The sequence below is a fragment of the Haliotis cracherodii genome, unplaced genomic scaffold (genome assembly GCF_022045235.1).
Source record: "Haliotis cracherodii isolate W230 unplaced genomic scaffold, xgHalCrac1.p SCAF_17, whole genome shotgun sequence".
NCBI lineage: Eukaryota > Metazoa > Mollusca > Gastropoda > Lepetellida > Haliotidae > Haliotis > Haliotis cracherodii.
In genome coordinates, this window is record NW_027266272.1 from 15696810 (window position 1) to 15714973 (window position 18164).

At 42.7% G+C, this 18164-nt stretch overlaps 1 protein-coding gene across 1 annotated transcript in view; it reads right to left on the bottom strand.

The window, feature by feature from the left end:
* Positions 1–6197: 6197 nt before the first annotated feature.
* The window catches only part of LOC139464434 (rac GTPase-activating protein 1-like), a 36767-nt gene continuing 24800 nt past the window's right edge, over positions 6198–18164 (bottom strand). The window contains exons 16-21 of the mRNA XM_071245967.1: positions 16163–16274; positions 15035–15140; positions 11717–11849; positions 11144–11264; positions 10078–10180; positions 6198–6374 (exon numbers count right to left, since the gene is read on the bottom strand). Coding sequence (XP_071102068.1) covers positions 6302–6374; positions 10078–10180; positions 11144–11264; positions 11717–11849; positions 15035–15140; positions 16163–16274 — 648 coding nt within the window. The 3' untranslated portion in view covers positions 6198–6301. The remainder of the gene's footprint in view (positions 6375–10077; positions 10181–11143; positions 11265–11716; positions 11850–15034; positions 15141–16162; positions 16275–18164) is intronic.

An 18164-nucleotide genomic window follows, 5' to 3' on the forward strand; every position in this document is an offset into this window, starting at 1 on the left:
TGTGTGTGTTTGTGTGGCTGCTTGTACTAGTCCGGACTGATGCCGATTTATAGTGTTAGCTCACTGAGATACCATGCCGCAGTTTAACAGGACACAATATACTGACTCCGAGCCGACCAGTCTTTTGATATGACGCAACTGGGGATCGAACCCCGGACGCTCCGCTCTCCGGGCGGACGCTCTACTACTAGACCAGTGAAGTACACCTGTCTACAGTCTTCACTCCTGCTTAACTTCTGTAGACCAGCAACATTCACAGGCTCACTTGATACCAACACAAATAGACAGGAAAAAACAAGATTATTCTAAAAGTATTTATTTCACAGAAATGTGGGAATGGAGTGAAAGACAAGAGAACGACAGCAGTCTGTAGAGATAGGTAACATGGGGCAGCAGAAAGAGAGACACAGTACTCATCATGTAACAGCAACATGGTCCAGTGACCTGTATGATGTCCCTTAGGCCACGAACAGATAATTACTTGCTTGTAGGTCTACATCATGCACTTTTCAAGGTAAGAAGCACCATGTATGCCATGAGAATGACAATCTGACTTATTCAATAAATCAGTTTCCAACTTTACAAGTCCATGATTTCACTTCATTGATAAACAAATGTATCTCATGAAAAAGGTTGAGATCAAATACATAATGCTACTATTTTCGTCATATATCATGTTTGAACATTTGAAGACACAAATAATAAGATTGACAAGCATCTTATCTACACAAAGATTTATATTGTTAAAAGTCATCCATTGAAAATGTACTTTTTTCAGTTTTCAAGCTACACTCAGGACACTAAAGCATTTTACCACTTTGGAAACTTCCCATTGCTTTCCTGTAAAGTTTGCATAACAAACATGTTTGTCTCAGCGTCACTAATAAATTTTGTTTTTCTTACATGAACAAACACTCACAAATATAGTGGTATGTTCATAAAACATGCACAAAATGTAAAAGTATTATCAAATGAAGTTCTCATTCAAACAGTGGCATGTTCTTTGATACACTGAAAAATAATTAAAAAAAATTTATGGCAATTTTGTTAAGCGATAAGTGCTTTTGATCCTTATGTGCACCAACCTTTTCACTCCCGAGACACAATCACCAATCAAAGAAAGCTAATGCACAGACTTATAGATATACTAAGGATAACAAATTGTCTGTAGACATATTCATGGTAATAAAATAATTCCTCCCAATTATCTCGTCACCATGAGAAAATGGACAACCAACAAACAGATAATTAACTAGTCCTGGCCTAACAGAACCCCATCCCTTCATCAGCAGAATACAGAGCATGTTAATAGCTGCAAGGACACGGTGGGCCCTACCTTCACGACAGTTAACAGCAGGAAGAACCTGGCTTCCTATAGTGCGAATCTCAATGGTATTGTAGACATCTACCACTGTAAGATGTATGTGCAATATGTTCTCACCGCCAAAAGAAATGCGATCCATAGAAACATATGGAGAAATATTACGTTAAGATGTTTTCAATGTGTACCACTTATTGACAAAACTAACAATCAGTCAAGTGTTACCACAGCGTCTTTATTCTTATTACGATATCCTGCACATGATTTCCAAACTTTACATGTTAACACCCATGGGACAAATAGTGGATCTATGGCGTCACATGTGATGCGTTCATGAGTGTCGATTCACACAACATACCAGTATGTTCGTTTGTGCATTGAACTAATCTAATATCTCTTGAATACGAGTAATTCTTCATATATTACCCACATGTATGGTATTCGCGTTTCTTTTGTCAGTGAGTACATTTCAATAAAATATCCAGTTTGTATGCTTATGAAATGAAGCTTGTATGGTTATGAAATGAAAACAGATACACAATCACTGGCTGGTGAGAATTTTCCTCTTAAAAACTTCTTGGTATTTGAAATCAATCAAAGTACCTTGTGTTCAATGGCAGCGTAAAAGGATCATTCCCAACACCCAGTGCATGGTTCCTGGAAGAACGTGGGCTAATATTGGTAAATCATGCATTAATGTTGTGATCCATAATAATTTGCATATCACAAATACACCATTTCAAAACAGCTTTCTGAAATGCACTTTTCTCTATAATATTCATTAAGGCCCCATAGAGCATCAAATATTGATTCACTCAAATAGAAAGGATATTTTACTTACTAGACAGTAAAACCAATATGAACATATTAATTATTGCTGATCGAGACTACATAATTATATGAAATTATAGATAGTAATCATAAATGAAGCATTCAATATGGCAAGCTTGACCACTAGGCTGTGCAACGTCACTAGAAAAAATGATTTGTACAAAAAGCAAGAAAGGTAAAATGACAACACAAACATGGCCACCCTCCGAAAATCGAAAATGAGGCTGTATGTCTCAGCACATACATCTGGTAATTAATGAGGCTCGGGAACAACTCTTAAACCCAAAGATATGTACACTGCATGCATTTATACATTTGATATTAAAATCCCCTTTAGGCCGACCTCAAATTATCAGTTTGTCAACAAATATTAACCCTGTATTTCAACACAACCAGCATGTTACATAATCATATACTTGATAAATAAATGTAGTAATAATTAGTTATGGCTGTGGGTCTTTTCATGCATTCAAAAACAACCCTAGTGACACCTTGTTAAATGCTACCGAAACCCTATTAATCCAGATGGTAGTTCCCAGAAAAAATGTTTGGATGAACAAATTTTCGGATTATCAAATCATTGGTTATGAGTTATGTCCGTTTACTATAAATAGACATCCTCAACAGTATTTGTCCGGAAGACAGGGTTTATTGATTAAAGATTAACTGAACTGTACTGTGTCGCTGGAATAAATGCAAGACAGTCTGGTATGTCAGAACGTAAGTTCCGAAAACACAATGATTCTGTAAGGTTATAAAGTAACACTTTAGAAAAGTGATTGAATGAACATCCAATCAACTTTTTTTTAAAAGTGGGTAAAAAGATAACTAATCTGATGATCAGTTACTTCCTATCTCCAACAAATGTACTGACCAACAATGTGTATTCAATACATTAACATGACAAGGCCTGTGAGACCATCTTGGCAAACTATTCAGATAATATTTGAACAGAAAAAGTTACAATTATTACTGGTAATTATTACCACCTTAGCGATTTCAATAAGAATCATAGGCAATTCATCCCCAGTTCTGACCAGCTGTAATCTGCAAGGCTTAACCCTGAACGACATCGCTCTCCTAGATACAGTAAAAAACAACAACTCAATTTAATGGAATTTGTTTTGTCGAAAGTTACCCGAAGTCAACCAGACAGATGTATCAGTGCTGAAGATGCACCATTTATAGACTGGACAGCTACCATCATGCACTATGGTGTCAACAAACACATAAATAAAGCATCAGCGTGCAGCATTCAGATACCACAACGTTCCTATCTGCATATCCAGGGCCCCGTTCTACAAAGCGATCGTAGTGCTAAGACGATCGTAACTCCCATACTTTACATAGCCTTACGATGTTCGTAGCGCTAAGATTGCTTTGTGGAACGGACCACAGGGCCCTGTTCCACAAAGCGATTGTAGCTCTACAACAGTTGTAAGCCAGTGTTAAAGTATGGGAGTTACGATCGCCTTAGCGCTACGATTGCTTTGTGGAACGGGACACAGTATGTTAGTTCTCCACTGACTTGACTGAACTCATCTAGGAATGTCCTGCATTCTCTACATGGGTTCCAGGCAACTTCAGCTCACACCGGAACATGAAAGTATTTGTACAGAGATTTGTTACTGGGTTAATATTGCTCATGCATACATGTCCTCATCTTCTGCACCGAGGTGGGAAATGTCTATTTTACACAAACACATGGGAGCTAAGCTACTCGTGGAGCTAACTATGAGCTACACAGTCTAAAGCAGCCGTTACACATATTGAAAGTTCTCATGTCTTGAAACTCACAGGAATCTAATCCCAGTTCATGCTTAGTCTCTACCACGCCAAGGTAGAAACATGGGAAATGCCATATTGAGACCATACTTAATTTTGAGGTTTAATGTTCAGTCAGCTACGATCAGCTAGATCAAAATAAAAAGATATTTAGTAGCACAATTTCAATTTTATTTGGCAAGGTCTTATTTTGGGTATGATGGATTTCATCCTCTCTATCTCCTGGGCTCACAGTTCGGTAAACCTACACATATCTCTCGATCCATCCCCTTGGTTCTCACCATCTCAAATGACCTGCCCTTGATTTTCATTAACATTTTACTGACCAATCAAACGTCAAATAACTCGCCAACCCAACATTGAGGCTGGATCGTAACTCATATTCTGATTGGTCTGTTAGACTGAGTAGCATAGCAAATTAACTTGGCTGATAAAATCAAGGGCAGATAATTTGATATTGCAAGAACCATGGCAATGGGTCCAAGGTTTAGTGTAAGTTTACTGAAATACAGGCCCTGGAGACATAGAGGATGGCTAGTTTGGTGGTGAAAATACATGCATATTCATCATGTTTATAGTGCAGGCAGGATGTTTAATATTTTAACAGTAGCAGCATATTTATTTTTCAGAGATAGTGTACTGTGAAGGTGTAGTGGCCAGAGAATCTATATACAATGCATCTGATCAACAATAATTTAAAAAATGGGTGATCTGTTCTAATTTGTTCCATCAAATATCAGGAAGATAAAAATAAATTCAAACTTGTTCTTATGGTTGTCAAGTTTGTAAACAAAAAAAACAGAAAAGGAGAGGCCTAAACCGTCTACAATCTGATGACACTGAGACAGGCACTGCAATGACTGGCTCCTGCATCTCTACAGTTCTCTGTTCATGTACCAACATCCTCAAAACCCAGGGCAGGGTTTCACCACTATGGACACATCAAATGGTCCTGACTGGAACAATATGGCAAGAAAAACAATCACTGTAAAGTAAACGATTTCTATCTTTCTCTTCAGTAGTTTTGATCATATTTCAGTGCAGCAGTTGTGATCTTCAATTTCAAACCACATTGTTGACACATGGAAGTCTGGACCACTGTAATTTTATGAGGTAGCTCTGACTGGGTCTATGTTCCATCTGATGTCAAGAACAAGTACATATCTAGTGCAGCAGTGCAACTTAACCTGAAACATTCATCAGCCGAGGACCCACCCCAAGAAGCAATCTCAGCACTATGCCTGTCTTAGGTTTGTGTAAGGGAGTTAGGATCAGCTCAGCACTAGGATCACTTGTGGAATGGGTCCTGGGTACAACAAAAAAGGTCACCCCCTAAAACGACTGAAAATCTACTAGCACTCGGGATACCTTTAGTATCAGACAATCTGACCAGGGCCAGTGAGTTAGTGGCAAGTTGCATTCCTGCTATTGTCAGGATATAAACACAAAGTTACCCAGCTATACACAAGACAGACCGTGGGTGCCGTTGTCCAAAGCGATCTTAGCACTAAGGTGATCGTAACTCCCATACCATAACATTGATTAACGACAGTCGTAGAGGTAAGGTTGTTTTGTACGACACCCTGGAGATAAATATCAGATGCTGAATCACCAGATAATCCTGGAGACTAAGACCGTCACCTCTCACCAAGATAAGTATGGTGCATGTACAGTGAGGGTGCTGTACTCGGAGGGGTTGGCGGCACAAGACATGAAACTCTACAACAGTGGAACCTACAGGATACTGTCAGTTGATGTATGATACACAAATATTGATACACGATTCCTTTATACATTTGATTACTGCACAACACGGTAATGGTATTGCAACATGATTACTGTACAGGCAGGCAGTATTTACATCATTGTACCACTGACTAATGGTGGACAGTCCACACCACGGCCAGTCGCCTGCAGACATCAGCTGACACTATATACAAGGATGTCTGCAGGTCATGGCGGTGTGGCGGCAGTGACACGCAGACACTGTACACATACAACATGAGAGCTCTGTACACATGACACAAGAGCTCTGTACACACATGACACAAGAGCTCTGTACACACATGACACAAGAGCTCTGTACACACATGACAAAAGAGCTCTGTACACACATGACACAAGAGCTCTGTACGCACATGACACAAGAGCTCTGTACGCACATGACACAAGAGCTCTGTACGCACATGACACAAGAGCTCTGTACGCACATGACACAAGAGCTCTGTACACACAACACAAGAGCTCTGTACACACACGACACAAGAGCTCTGTACACACACGACACAAGAGCTCTGTACACAAATGACAAGGGCTCTGCAAACACAACACAAGAGCTCTGTAAACACAACAAGAGCTGTCTTCTTAGTTGGACACAAACGGAGATGTGAAGAACTGGCGTGGTCTCTGTGTTGTGTTGTTGTGTCGAGATGGCAGCCTGCAGAAGACAAAACAAATTGTTAAATTGACATGGAAGGTAAGTACCAATGCAGATATCATTCTTTCAGATCAGCCTATATAAGAGATCATATTAACAGAATGCAAATGATGTTACGTGTTCATTTGATCTCTGAACTAGTTGCATACTAAATGTGTCTTTTCATTTAAGTCTTTATCAACCCAATCAGATTGCTCCCCTAAGCAGATACCAGCAAGCTCTCCAGACAAGAACCATCTCCATGTTCATCACATATGACCCATCTCCACAGAACAAGCTCAGTGTGACCCTGCTATTTAGCCGAGTGCCAAAGTCGGCAGTGTTCCAGCTATGACAGCTGCCTGTTATTTACTGCAACAACGATCAAATTATGAGCAACGTCCCCCATGCTGCTGGGGTAAGATGGCATGCAATCAACCAAGTCACTGATCCATTTAGTCACCTCTAATGACAAACCTCTTCTAACATGGACGATATTATGAGCAACGTCTCATGACGCTGGGTCAAGATGACATACAATCAACCAAGTCACTGGTCCATTTAGTCACCTCTAATGACAAACCTCTTCTATGCCTGGTTGCCGTTGTACAAAACAACCTTAGCGCTACGACTGTCGTTCAGGTATGAGAGTTACGATCACCTTAGCACTAAGATCTCTTTGTACAACTGCACCCATGACTCCCTGCAGGGGATTCAGGTGACGATCATGTTCTACAGACGCGAGTAATTACGTCAACATCTAAAACTGGTCTTCAATCAAAGAAAACACCTGTGTTTTTAAACAAGATGATCAATCGTGGCAAAAACTAGGTACTGTCGAATAGTTCTTCCCATGTTGGTTGATATGGTGATATGACAACAGGCCCAATGGCCATGGATCTAGAGCGTGAGTGAGTTGGGTTTAACGTCACTTTGAACAGTATTCCAGTTATATCGCAGTGTGTCAGCTTAATGTGGGAGGCAAGCCCAAAGTAATGCAGGTCTCAGACGTTTACCACTTTGGTGAAACCAATGAGCACGGGTATGGTGCTGACAAACCTAGAAACATAATCGGGGTGAACTGGGTTTCGAACCCACAATCACAGGTTTCTGGCGTGACACAACTCTGCACAGCGAAGCGAATCGCGATGCCTCAGACGACTGGGCCACCCGTGCCCACCCTTAGGATCTAGAATGTTTCAATGTCTGGCAAGCCATCAGTCCACCACCTGCTTCACACAGGCAACTGTTGACCTGTATTCCAGTGGCCCCCTGTAGACATGTTACACACAGGAGGGAGGGTGGGTATCAAGGGTAGGGAGCTGGGATGTCTGGAGCAAGACATATGTAAAGCTGGGGGAAATGTTTAGCAACTCAATAATGCAACCAATATACACACAAATAACTTATTTCTCCACTTTATGTTCTGTATTATAAATGACCTCTTGCACAAAGGTGTCTCGATAACCGACTGATATATTTCTGATATAGTTTTCAGGGATTACAGAAGGTGAGAAGATATATTTGGGCCATGTACTTTTTGTCCTACCTGAGAAAAGGTGTTAAAATAAGACCTGGGCCTCAGATAGAACTCTCACTGACTGCAAGCGGAGCCAACCGTTTTAATGGCGGCATCAGCCTACCAACAGAGGAAAGGAAGGTAACAGCATGCAGCCATAGCTGACCAGACAGACGAGCGGGGTGAGAAGCATGATTCCAGGACGATATGTGATGTATGTATCCCAATATATATATCTATGAGGATGATATATGTAAATCAGGACGACATATCAACACAGGATGATAAATATATATCTGTATTAAACCAGGATGATATATTTATGCCATATATACAAGGATTATGTTAGTTTAAGGCAGGACAACTAAGTACAAGCTCAATCACTTTAGTTCCAGCATATAGTTACTATGGTTACTTGCAGTTAAACATACGCCAGGGAAGATTTGCATATTCAGATGAGGCAAAGGAACTGATGCAAATGTAAACTGGATTATACTGCATGCCATGACATAAACACAAAGAACCGCAATGTATCCACATCAAATCATTATTTGATAACAAACCCTGGCACAAGCTTGGCAAAGCACTACATAAATTAATGTTAACACCCATAACTGTTCTTCATTATTAGCTGATGGTCCTAGAGGAGGTATATCTGGGTTGGGAGTACAAGTGCACAAATGAACCACACATCTGTGTGTGGTGGTGGTGGAGAAGGGGGTTAAAGAGAAGGGCAATGGTGTGGGAGGTGGAGACATCACTGAACGGGTGACTCAGTATGTGTTGGCCATGTTGAGGTACACAGATGATAGTTTGTGATGCTAGAGAGGTGAGATGGTTACATGACGCCAACAGCACATTGTCAGGTACAGTCCCAACCACATGGGGGACATCACTGAATGGGGGACTCAGTATGTATTGAGCATCAGACAGATGATGGTTAGTGATGCCAGAGAGGTGAGATGGATAAAACTGTACTGAATGACACTAACAGCACATTGTCAGGTACGGTCCTGACCACACAGGACATCACTGAACGGGGGACTCAGTATGTATTGAGCATCAGACAGATGATGGTTAGTGATGCTAGAGAGGTGTGATGGTTACAGCTGTATTGAATGACGCCAACAGCACATTGTCAGGTACAGTCCCAACCACATGGGGGACATCACTGAACGGGTGACTCAGTATGTATTGAGCATCAGACAGATGATGGTTTGTGATGCTAGACAGGTGAGATGGTTACAACTCTATTGAATGACGCCAACAGCACATTGTCAGGTACGGTCCTGACCACACAGGACATCACTGAACGGGGGACTCAGTATGTATTGAGCATCAGACAGATGATGGTTAGTGATGCCAGAGAGGTGAGATGGATAAAACTGTACTGAATGACACTAACAGCACATTGTCAGGTACGGTCCTGACCACACAGGACATCACTGAACGGGTGACTCAGTATGAATTGAGCATAAGACAGATGATGGTTAGTGATGCTAGAGAGGTGAGATGGTTACAACTGTATTGAATGACACTAACAGCACATTGTCAGGTACAGTCCCAACCACATGGGGGACATATCTGAACGGGTGACTCAGTATGTACTGAGCATCAGACAGATGATGGTTAGTGATGCTAGAGAGGTGAGATGGTTACAGCTGTATTGCATGACACTAACAGGTAATCTACATTAGTCATGAAACAAAACTGAGTATATAAGTTTATCAACATAAATATTAGCTGCAATTAAAAGTATTTTCAATGTCAATGCATGTATTTTCTTCTTACAGTAAACTTAAACATGGCACACAATCAGGCCAACAAAGAACTCACTCTCATCAAACTTTGTAACATGTCCATTATCATTGAAGTCAGATAATCTTGTTGACGATTGGCTGTCAAATACTGTGAGCATTTTGCTCATTTAACCAATATGCAGAATTTCTTTGACAGGCCTATAATTACTCTCAGTCAAAGCTTGGAACTAAACCCAATAACTTCACTCGTGACATTTTCCGTAATCATTCGTACTTCATGCGTTATTCTACAATTGTCTTTTGTGAACATATTTTGGTCAAGCTTGTTACTTAAGTATATCTATTGACTGAACAGACTTTTCCTTACAACTCAAGTTAACAAATCAAGTGTTGTAGATGAACAAACATTGTCATTAATATCTGTGTGTGTGGTGCCGGCTCCTACCTGGGAGTCTGTTGTGTTGTGTTTCTGGACCAGGTCTGTGTTCTCTGCGTCTCGGCCTCGTAAGAACCAGGGGTAAGTACTGGACCCAGTCGACTTCGGGGAACTGCAATATAATCATCAGTACGAGCATCAATATCATAATCAGTTCGAAGACATATAAAACACATTTTACTTTACTTTGTTTACATAACTTTATCTTACAAGTGTAGAAGATATATGTGAAAAAGTAATAGCGAATGAGTGAGAGAGTGAGTGAGTAAGTTTGATTTTACGCCGCATTTAGTAATATTCCAGCAATATCACGGCGGGGGACACCAGAAATGGGCTTCACACATTGTTCCCATGTCGGGAATCGAACCCGGGTCTTCGGCGTGACGAGCTAACGCTTTAATCACTAGGCTACCCGACCGCCCCAAGTGAGTGAGAGTCAGTATTGGGATGATACACTGATGCATCACGATTTGTTACTACACGAAACAAAAATTGATCACAATCACACATTAATTCAAAAGTATCAATTCTTACCTTAACTGTATTCTTTAATAAATGTTACACCAAACCCCAATTACCAGTGATAATGAGTAGTGAAGGTTAAATATTTTCATCCATTGCACCATACTTTGCACTGCCAACTGTAAATAGACTGTGTGCCAGGTATTTGGCCATCCTCTCTATGAAAAAGATGGCTTACCAACAACAGATAAGTATTGTGATACGTATCAGATCATGAGCAAGGTCTCATGATATGTATCAGATCACACACTTGGTATATCATCCCAGCCCTAGCGAGAGTGTGATTGAAGGGCGTTTAACACAGGCATCAGCAATGTTCCAGCTAAATCATGGTGCTTATAAATAATCAAGTCCAGACCAGACAAACCTGTCACTGGTTTAGTGACAATGGACTCCATTACGACATGACACTTAACTAACCAAGTCTGTGAGCCTGAACACCCATTCCAGTTTCAGTTGACTCTGAGAGGACAACCCTAGTCTACTGGGGGCCACCGTGGAAGACCCAAGTGGGATATGTACATGTGAGGACCGTGTGGAGGGGTTGAGTTACCTGCTCGGCTGCAGTCGGGGGTGTTGGGTGTGTTGGGGTCTAGTGGGTACAAGCTGGTGTCCTCAATATTGAGGAACTTCACCCAGAATTCACCAGACAGTTCCAAAAGGTTCTCCATTACCTGCAAAGACACATCCAAGGATGTCACAAGAATTTTAGGTCTAATTTAGTACAAAAACAGCTTCATTCAAAAGCAATTGAATCTCCATTCACTATCACAACAATAACAATACACTACTCAAGACCTTTGATTTGACTTGTTGTTAAACATCGCACTCAGCAATATTCCAGCTATATGACGGCGGTATGTAAATAATCAAGTCTGGACCAGACAATCCAGTGATTGACATTATGAGCAATGATCCACACAATTGGGATACGATGACATGCATCAACCAAGTCAGCGGGCCTGACCACCTGGTCCCGTTAGTCGCCTCTTACGACAAGCATAGTCGCTTTTTACGGCAAGCATGGGTTGCTGAAGACCTATTCCACCCCAGATCTTCAGGGGCCCAACTCTAGACAATACATAAGCAAGATACTGTGACTGGTGGTGGAGCAGAGTGCACTCACCATGTTCTGCCTGCGTGTCTCGTTGATCATCTGCATGGGTTCCGGTTCCGGCGTGGAGTATCCCACCAGAGTGGGCCCAAACACCTTGGCCAGGTTGCTGATGGGCATCTTACACTCAGGGCACTCTGCAATCCTGCAACATCACACATACAGCTTACCAGGGATTTAACCAAGATTCTAAACTAAGTTCCCCTGGCACGCAATTTGGGTAAAAACAAGTATTTGTCACAGAGTGACGAAATATCCCCCGCCTGTACACCATACTACCAAATATGAAGACAATCCAGCGATTAGTTCTTGAGATATTGTGGCAACACCGTTTTCCAACTCCAAAAACAGATTTGCCTGCTGTGACCTTGAAAATGGGGTCAAGGTCACCAAATCTGACAGGTGTATGCGGTGTCTGTATATACACTATAGTTCCAAATATGAAGACAATCCAGCGATTAGTTCTTGAGATATCGCGGCAACACTGTTTTCTAACTCCAAAAGCAGATTTGCCTGCTGTGACCTTGAAAATGGGATCAAGGTGACCAAAACCGACTGGTGTCTGCGGAGTCTGTATATACACCATAGTTCCAAATATGAAGACATTCCAGAGATTAGTTCTTGAGATATCGCGGCAACACCGTTTTCCAACTCCAAAAGCAGATATGCCTGCTGTGACCTTGAAAATGGGGTCAAGGTCACCAAAACCAACTGGTGTCTGCGGAGTCTGTTACCTTGAAAATTAAGTTAATGTTACCTTGAAAATTAATTTAAGGTCACGAAAACCGACTGGTGTCTGCAGAGTCTGTATATACACCATAGTACCAAATATGAAGACAATCCAGAGATTAGTTCTTGAAATATCGCGGCAACACTGTTTTCCAACTCCAAAAGCAGATTTGCCTGCTGTGACCTTGAAAATGGGGTCAAGGTCACCAAAACTGACTGATGTCTGCGGAGTCTGTATATACACCATAGTTACAAATATGAAGACAATCCAGAGATTAGTTCTTGAGATATTGCGGCAACACCGTTTTCCAACTCCAAAAGCAGATATGCCTACTGTGACCTTGAAAATGGGGTCAAGGTCACCAAAACCGACTGGTGTCTGCGGAGTCTGTATATACACCATAGTTCCAAATATGAAGACATTCCAGAGATTAGTTCTTGAGATATTGCGGCAACACCGTTTTCCAACTCCAAAAGCAGATATGCCTGCTGTGACCTTGAAAATGGGGTCAAGGTCACTAAAACCAACTGGTGTCTGCGGAGTCTGTATATACACCATAGTTACAAATATGAAGACAATCCAGAGATTAGTTCTTGAGATATTGCGGCAACACCGTTTTCCAACTCCAAAAGCAGATATGCCTGCTGTGACCTTGAAAATGGGGTCAAGGTCACCAAAACCGACTGGTGTCTGCGGAGTCTGTATATACACCATAGTTCCAAATATGAAGACATTCCAGAGATTAGTTCTTGAGATATTGCGGCAACACCGTTTTCCAACTCCAAAAGCAGATATGCCTGCTGTGACCTTGAAAATGGGGTCAAGGTCACCAAAACCGACTGGTGTCTGCGGAGTCTGTATATACACCATAGTTCCAAATATGAAGACAATCCAGTGTTTAGTTCTTGAGATATCGCGGCAACAAACAGGTGGGACGTACGGACGGACGTACGGACGGTCGTGAATACTATATCCCCCGCTTCGCGCTTTCGCGCGGCGGGGGATAATAATTATTATGTTTATAGTTCTTTCTCTCTCTCTCTTAAATTATAATACCATATTTTGAGATTGTATTCAATGCAAAAACATAAGTCAAGCAATAAGCCTCTTCCTATGTACTGGTCCTTTGATCAGATAAACACAGGTTACCTCTACAAGTGAGTGAGTGAGTGAGTGAGTTGGGTTTAACGCCGCTTTTAACAGTATTCCAGTCATATCACGGCGTGTCAGCTTAATGTGGGAGGAAAGCCCGAAGTGATGCAGGTCTCAGACGTTTACCACTTCGGTGAAACCCACGAGCACGGGAATGGTGCTGACAAACCTAGAAACATAATCAGTGCGAACCGGGATTCGAACCCACAATCATAGGTCTCTGGCGTGCCCAAGGGACGCAACTCTGCACAGTGAAACGCGGCGCCACAGACGACTGGGCCACCCATGCCCCCGTTACCTCTACAAAGCCACGACATTAGTTATTAGTGATACATATATAATAATGATCTAGCAGGTCGAGATAATACCCTGCTTACAAATTCAAACTTATTAATGATTTTTAACATAAAAGATTTTCATCTGGGTGCTGAGGCAAGATCATGTGATACAACTACAAACTGATTTTCAAATGAAATAATGCCAAAGCAGCCAAATTCACCTGGAGCAGGGTTCCATTCTTGAGAGCCTCTTATATATATTGCAGCAATAACCACTGTTTTTTTAGCATTCACCATGCCTTCACAAACATTTTCTAATCTATCTGAATGACATTTTGGGAGGGGCTGATGTAACAGACACAAAGATGCAACTAAACATTTCATTGAAAATGACAGGTGCACCAGGAGTTGATACATTCCAGTTACTAAGTAGTAAGTACAGAACATTAGGAGTATAAACAATGAAGGTGAACACAGTTATGTTTGCAGGCCAGTACTGGAGTTTGGGCCCCTTCCACAAAGCAATCTTATTGCTAAGACTTTGTAACGGTGTAACTTTAACATAGACTTACGATAATCTAACCATGTCTGAACCTGAGTGTCACAAATAAATTCACTGAGTTTATCTCACCCAACAGTGGGGTACAAGTCAGTTATACCCACGACAAAACCTGTAGGGATAGTGATGAATACAGCTGGGAAAGTGAGTCTGACTATAACACGTTCTAGTGAGCCTTGCTACCCCGGTAGTGTTCATGTGGCTGGGGTAGATTTAACAACAAATGTGTATGTAGACAGCAGGGCTTGGTCCTTTTAAAAGTTACAACCCTTCTCCAAACTAACTGGCCTTAAACTTAATGGTGGCCACAAACTGTAAAATTTTAGAACTCTTCAACCCTAAAACCTTTTTAAATCTTGGCTTCCGTTTGCCTCATTTCGTGGCGATTTATGTCTAAATAAAGAAGTTGTTGTACACAACATTACAAAATGGAGGCCGGTTGTCATTGTACAGAGATAATGCAATTAAAAAAATTGGACATAAAGAGAGAAGGGGTGAAATTTTGACAAGCCAAATGGGCCATCTACGTTACGCTTCTGCAAGCCCTTTGTAATTTTAACTGGGCTCAGGTCAACAGGCCAGCAGTTAAATGGACCCGTGTGGAGACTTACTTCTGTAGATGCAGACAGAGGAAGGCCAGGGTGTCCCTGTTGGCCTGTGGCAGGTGCTCCACCAGGCTGTACAGATGTCTCTGGGAGGTTTCCCTGTCAGCTATCTCTGTACAAACACATCAGTCCATCAACTCATGACATGATCAAATAGTGACAAATACAGCAAGGAAAATACGAAAACAAGAGGACAAAGTCATCAATATCCCTCGTCACCTAGTTCTATTGATGGCACAACTACCCCCATTTTCAGTCGACGTCTGTAAGCTATGGAAACTCGAAAATGTTATTTAGAAATCCCAAACTATACAAAGGCACCAGTTCACCACTTGACCTATCTATGTGTCAAGTTTGGTGGAGAAATATTGTACACTTTCCAGAGAGAGACATCTTGCAAGGACAGGGACACATGTAGAATTTGTTTTTAAGGATTTACACTCCTTTATTTACTACTTGTGCCGATGCCAATACAGTACCAATATTTTGTTTGTTTTCTAGTTCTGATGGTTGACAATGATGTTTCTTTAATACCATGGTTCATAGAAATCTTCAACCACCACATTTTCAAATCAAACGTTTTAAGGCAAAAGTAAGAGCTAATTGATCTTTCAAACAGATTTGTAAGGACATACTTCATTCAAACCCATACATCAGCCTATCAATATAATTTTACACTTGAGTTACGGACAAATCTTTTGCTTAATGACATCATGCATTATGGGAGGAAATATAATTGTGACATATTTATCAAGAATGGTCATCAAATTCAATGTATTTTCAAGGCCGGACATCTGACATCCAAAGTCAGGGCCGTTTCAAGCATGTGTAATCGTGGATGACACTGAGCAGCCTTGGAACATGACTTGGAGCAGCCTTTTTATGACTATTCCAGAGAACTAGTCATCAGAGTTTGTAGCTTGTCCTGCTTAAATGGGACTGAAATGTTTACATTTTCTGTTGGTTTTATTCAGTTCAAATTTGTAGCAAAGGTTAAGCATTGAAACCTGGTTCAGAATCATATAGCCCTCAAATGCTACTAGTCAATGAGGACTACTATCATTGGATTGTTACTTGTCCTCGGCACCGTCTTGGGCAAGTGTGAATTTCAACGGCTGAGGATGCATTACTAACCTGCGGACTGGGCAAACTCTAGCCACAGCTTGTAGGTGACCAGCGGTTCCTTCAGTCCACGCAGGAAGTCCTTGAGACAACCACACACCACATGGATATCCAGGATGTTGTTCTGGGAACAAAACACACAGCATCAGACAACTGGTCACTGACAGCACGGGACGAACACAAGCTATGGACACCTTCAATCAGTTATGATTTCTTGTTTTCTGTTTAATGCCACACTCAACAATAGTGCAGTTTTATGGCCTTTAAATAATAGCCTGGACCAGACAATCAAGTCCCAAGCTGATGGGGTACCAGAAGACACAATCAACAGAGTCAGACTACCCCATTCATTTAGTCCTCATTGAGTATTTATTGCTGTGGACCTGATGCAGGTGACCCGTTCTGACCCGGACTCCTCACAAGGTATATGTTGCAGGTGACCTGTTCTGACCCAGACTCCCCACAAGGGATGTGTTGCAGGGGACCTGTTCTGACCCGGACTCCCCACATGGTATATGTTGCAGGGGACCTGTTCTGACCCAGACTCCCCACAAGAGATTTGTTGCAGGGGACCCGTTCTGACCCAGACTCCCCACAAGGGATGTGTTGCAGGGGACCTGTTCTGACCCGGACTCCCCACATGGTATATGTTGCAGGGGACCTGTTCTGACCCAGACTCCCCACAAGAGATTTGTTGCAGGGGACCCGTTCTGACCCAGACTCCCCACAAGGGATGTGTTGCAGGGGACCTGTTCTGACCCGGACTCCCCACATGGTATATGTTGCAGGGGACCTGTTCTGACCCAGACTCCCCACAAGAGATTTGTTGCAGGGGACCCGTTCTGACCCAGACTCCCCACAAGGGATGTGTTGCAGGGGACCTGTTCTGACCCGGACTCCCCACATGGTATATGTTGCAGGGGACCTGTTCTGACCCAGACTCCCCACAAGGGATATGTTGCAGGGGACCTGTTCTGACCCGGACTCCCCACATCGTATATGTTGCAGGGGACCTGTTCTGACCCAGACTCCCCACAAGGGATATGTTGCAGGGGACCCGTTCTGACCCAGACTCCCCACAAGGGATATGTTGCAGGGGACCCGTTCTGACCCGGACTCCCCACATGGTATATGTTGCAGGGGACCTGTTCTGACCCAGACTCCCCACAAGAGATTTGTTGCAGGGGACCCGTTCTGACCCAGACTCCCCACAAGGGATGTGTTGCAGGGGACCTGTTCTGACCCGGACTCCCCACATGGTATATGTTGCAGGGGACCTGTTCTGACCCAGACTCCCCACAAGGGATATGTTGCAGGGGACCTGTTCTGACCCGGACTCCCCACATCGTATATGTTGCAGGGGACCTGTTCTGACCCAGACTCCCCACAAGGGATATGTTGCAGGGGACCCGTTCTGACCCAGACTCCCCACAAGGGATATGTTGCAGGGGACCTGTTCTGACCCGGACTCCCCACATGGTATATGTTGCAGGGGACCTGTTCTGACCCAGACTCCCCACAAGGGATATGTTGCAGCTGACCTGTTCTGACCCAGACTCCCCACAAGGGATATGTTGCAGCTGACCTGTTCTGACCCGGACTCCCCACAAGGGATATGTTGCAGGGGACCTGTTCTGACCCGGACTCCCCACATGGTATATGTTGTAGGGGACCTGTTCTGACCCGGACTCCCAACAATAGATTTGTTGCAGGGGACCTGTTCTGACCCGGACTCCCCACATGGTATATGTTGCAGGGGACCTGTTCTGACCTGGACTCCCCACAAGAGATTTGTTGCAGGGGACCCGCTCTGACCCGGACTCCCCACAAGAGATTTGTTGCAGGGGACCTGTTCTGACCTGGACTCCCCACAAGAGATTTGATGCAGGTGAACCGTTCTGACCCGGACTCCCCACAAGGGATTTGTTGCAGGGGACCTGTTCTGACCTGGACTCCCCACATGGTATATGTTGCAAGGGACCTGTCCTGACCCGGACTCCCCACAAGAGATTTG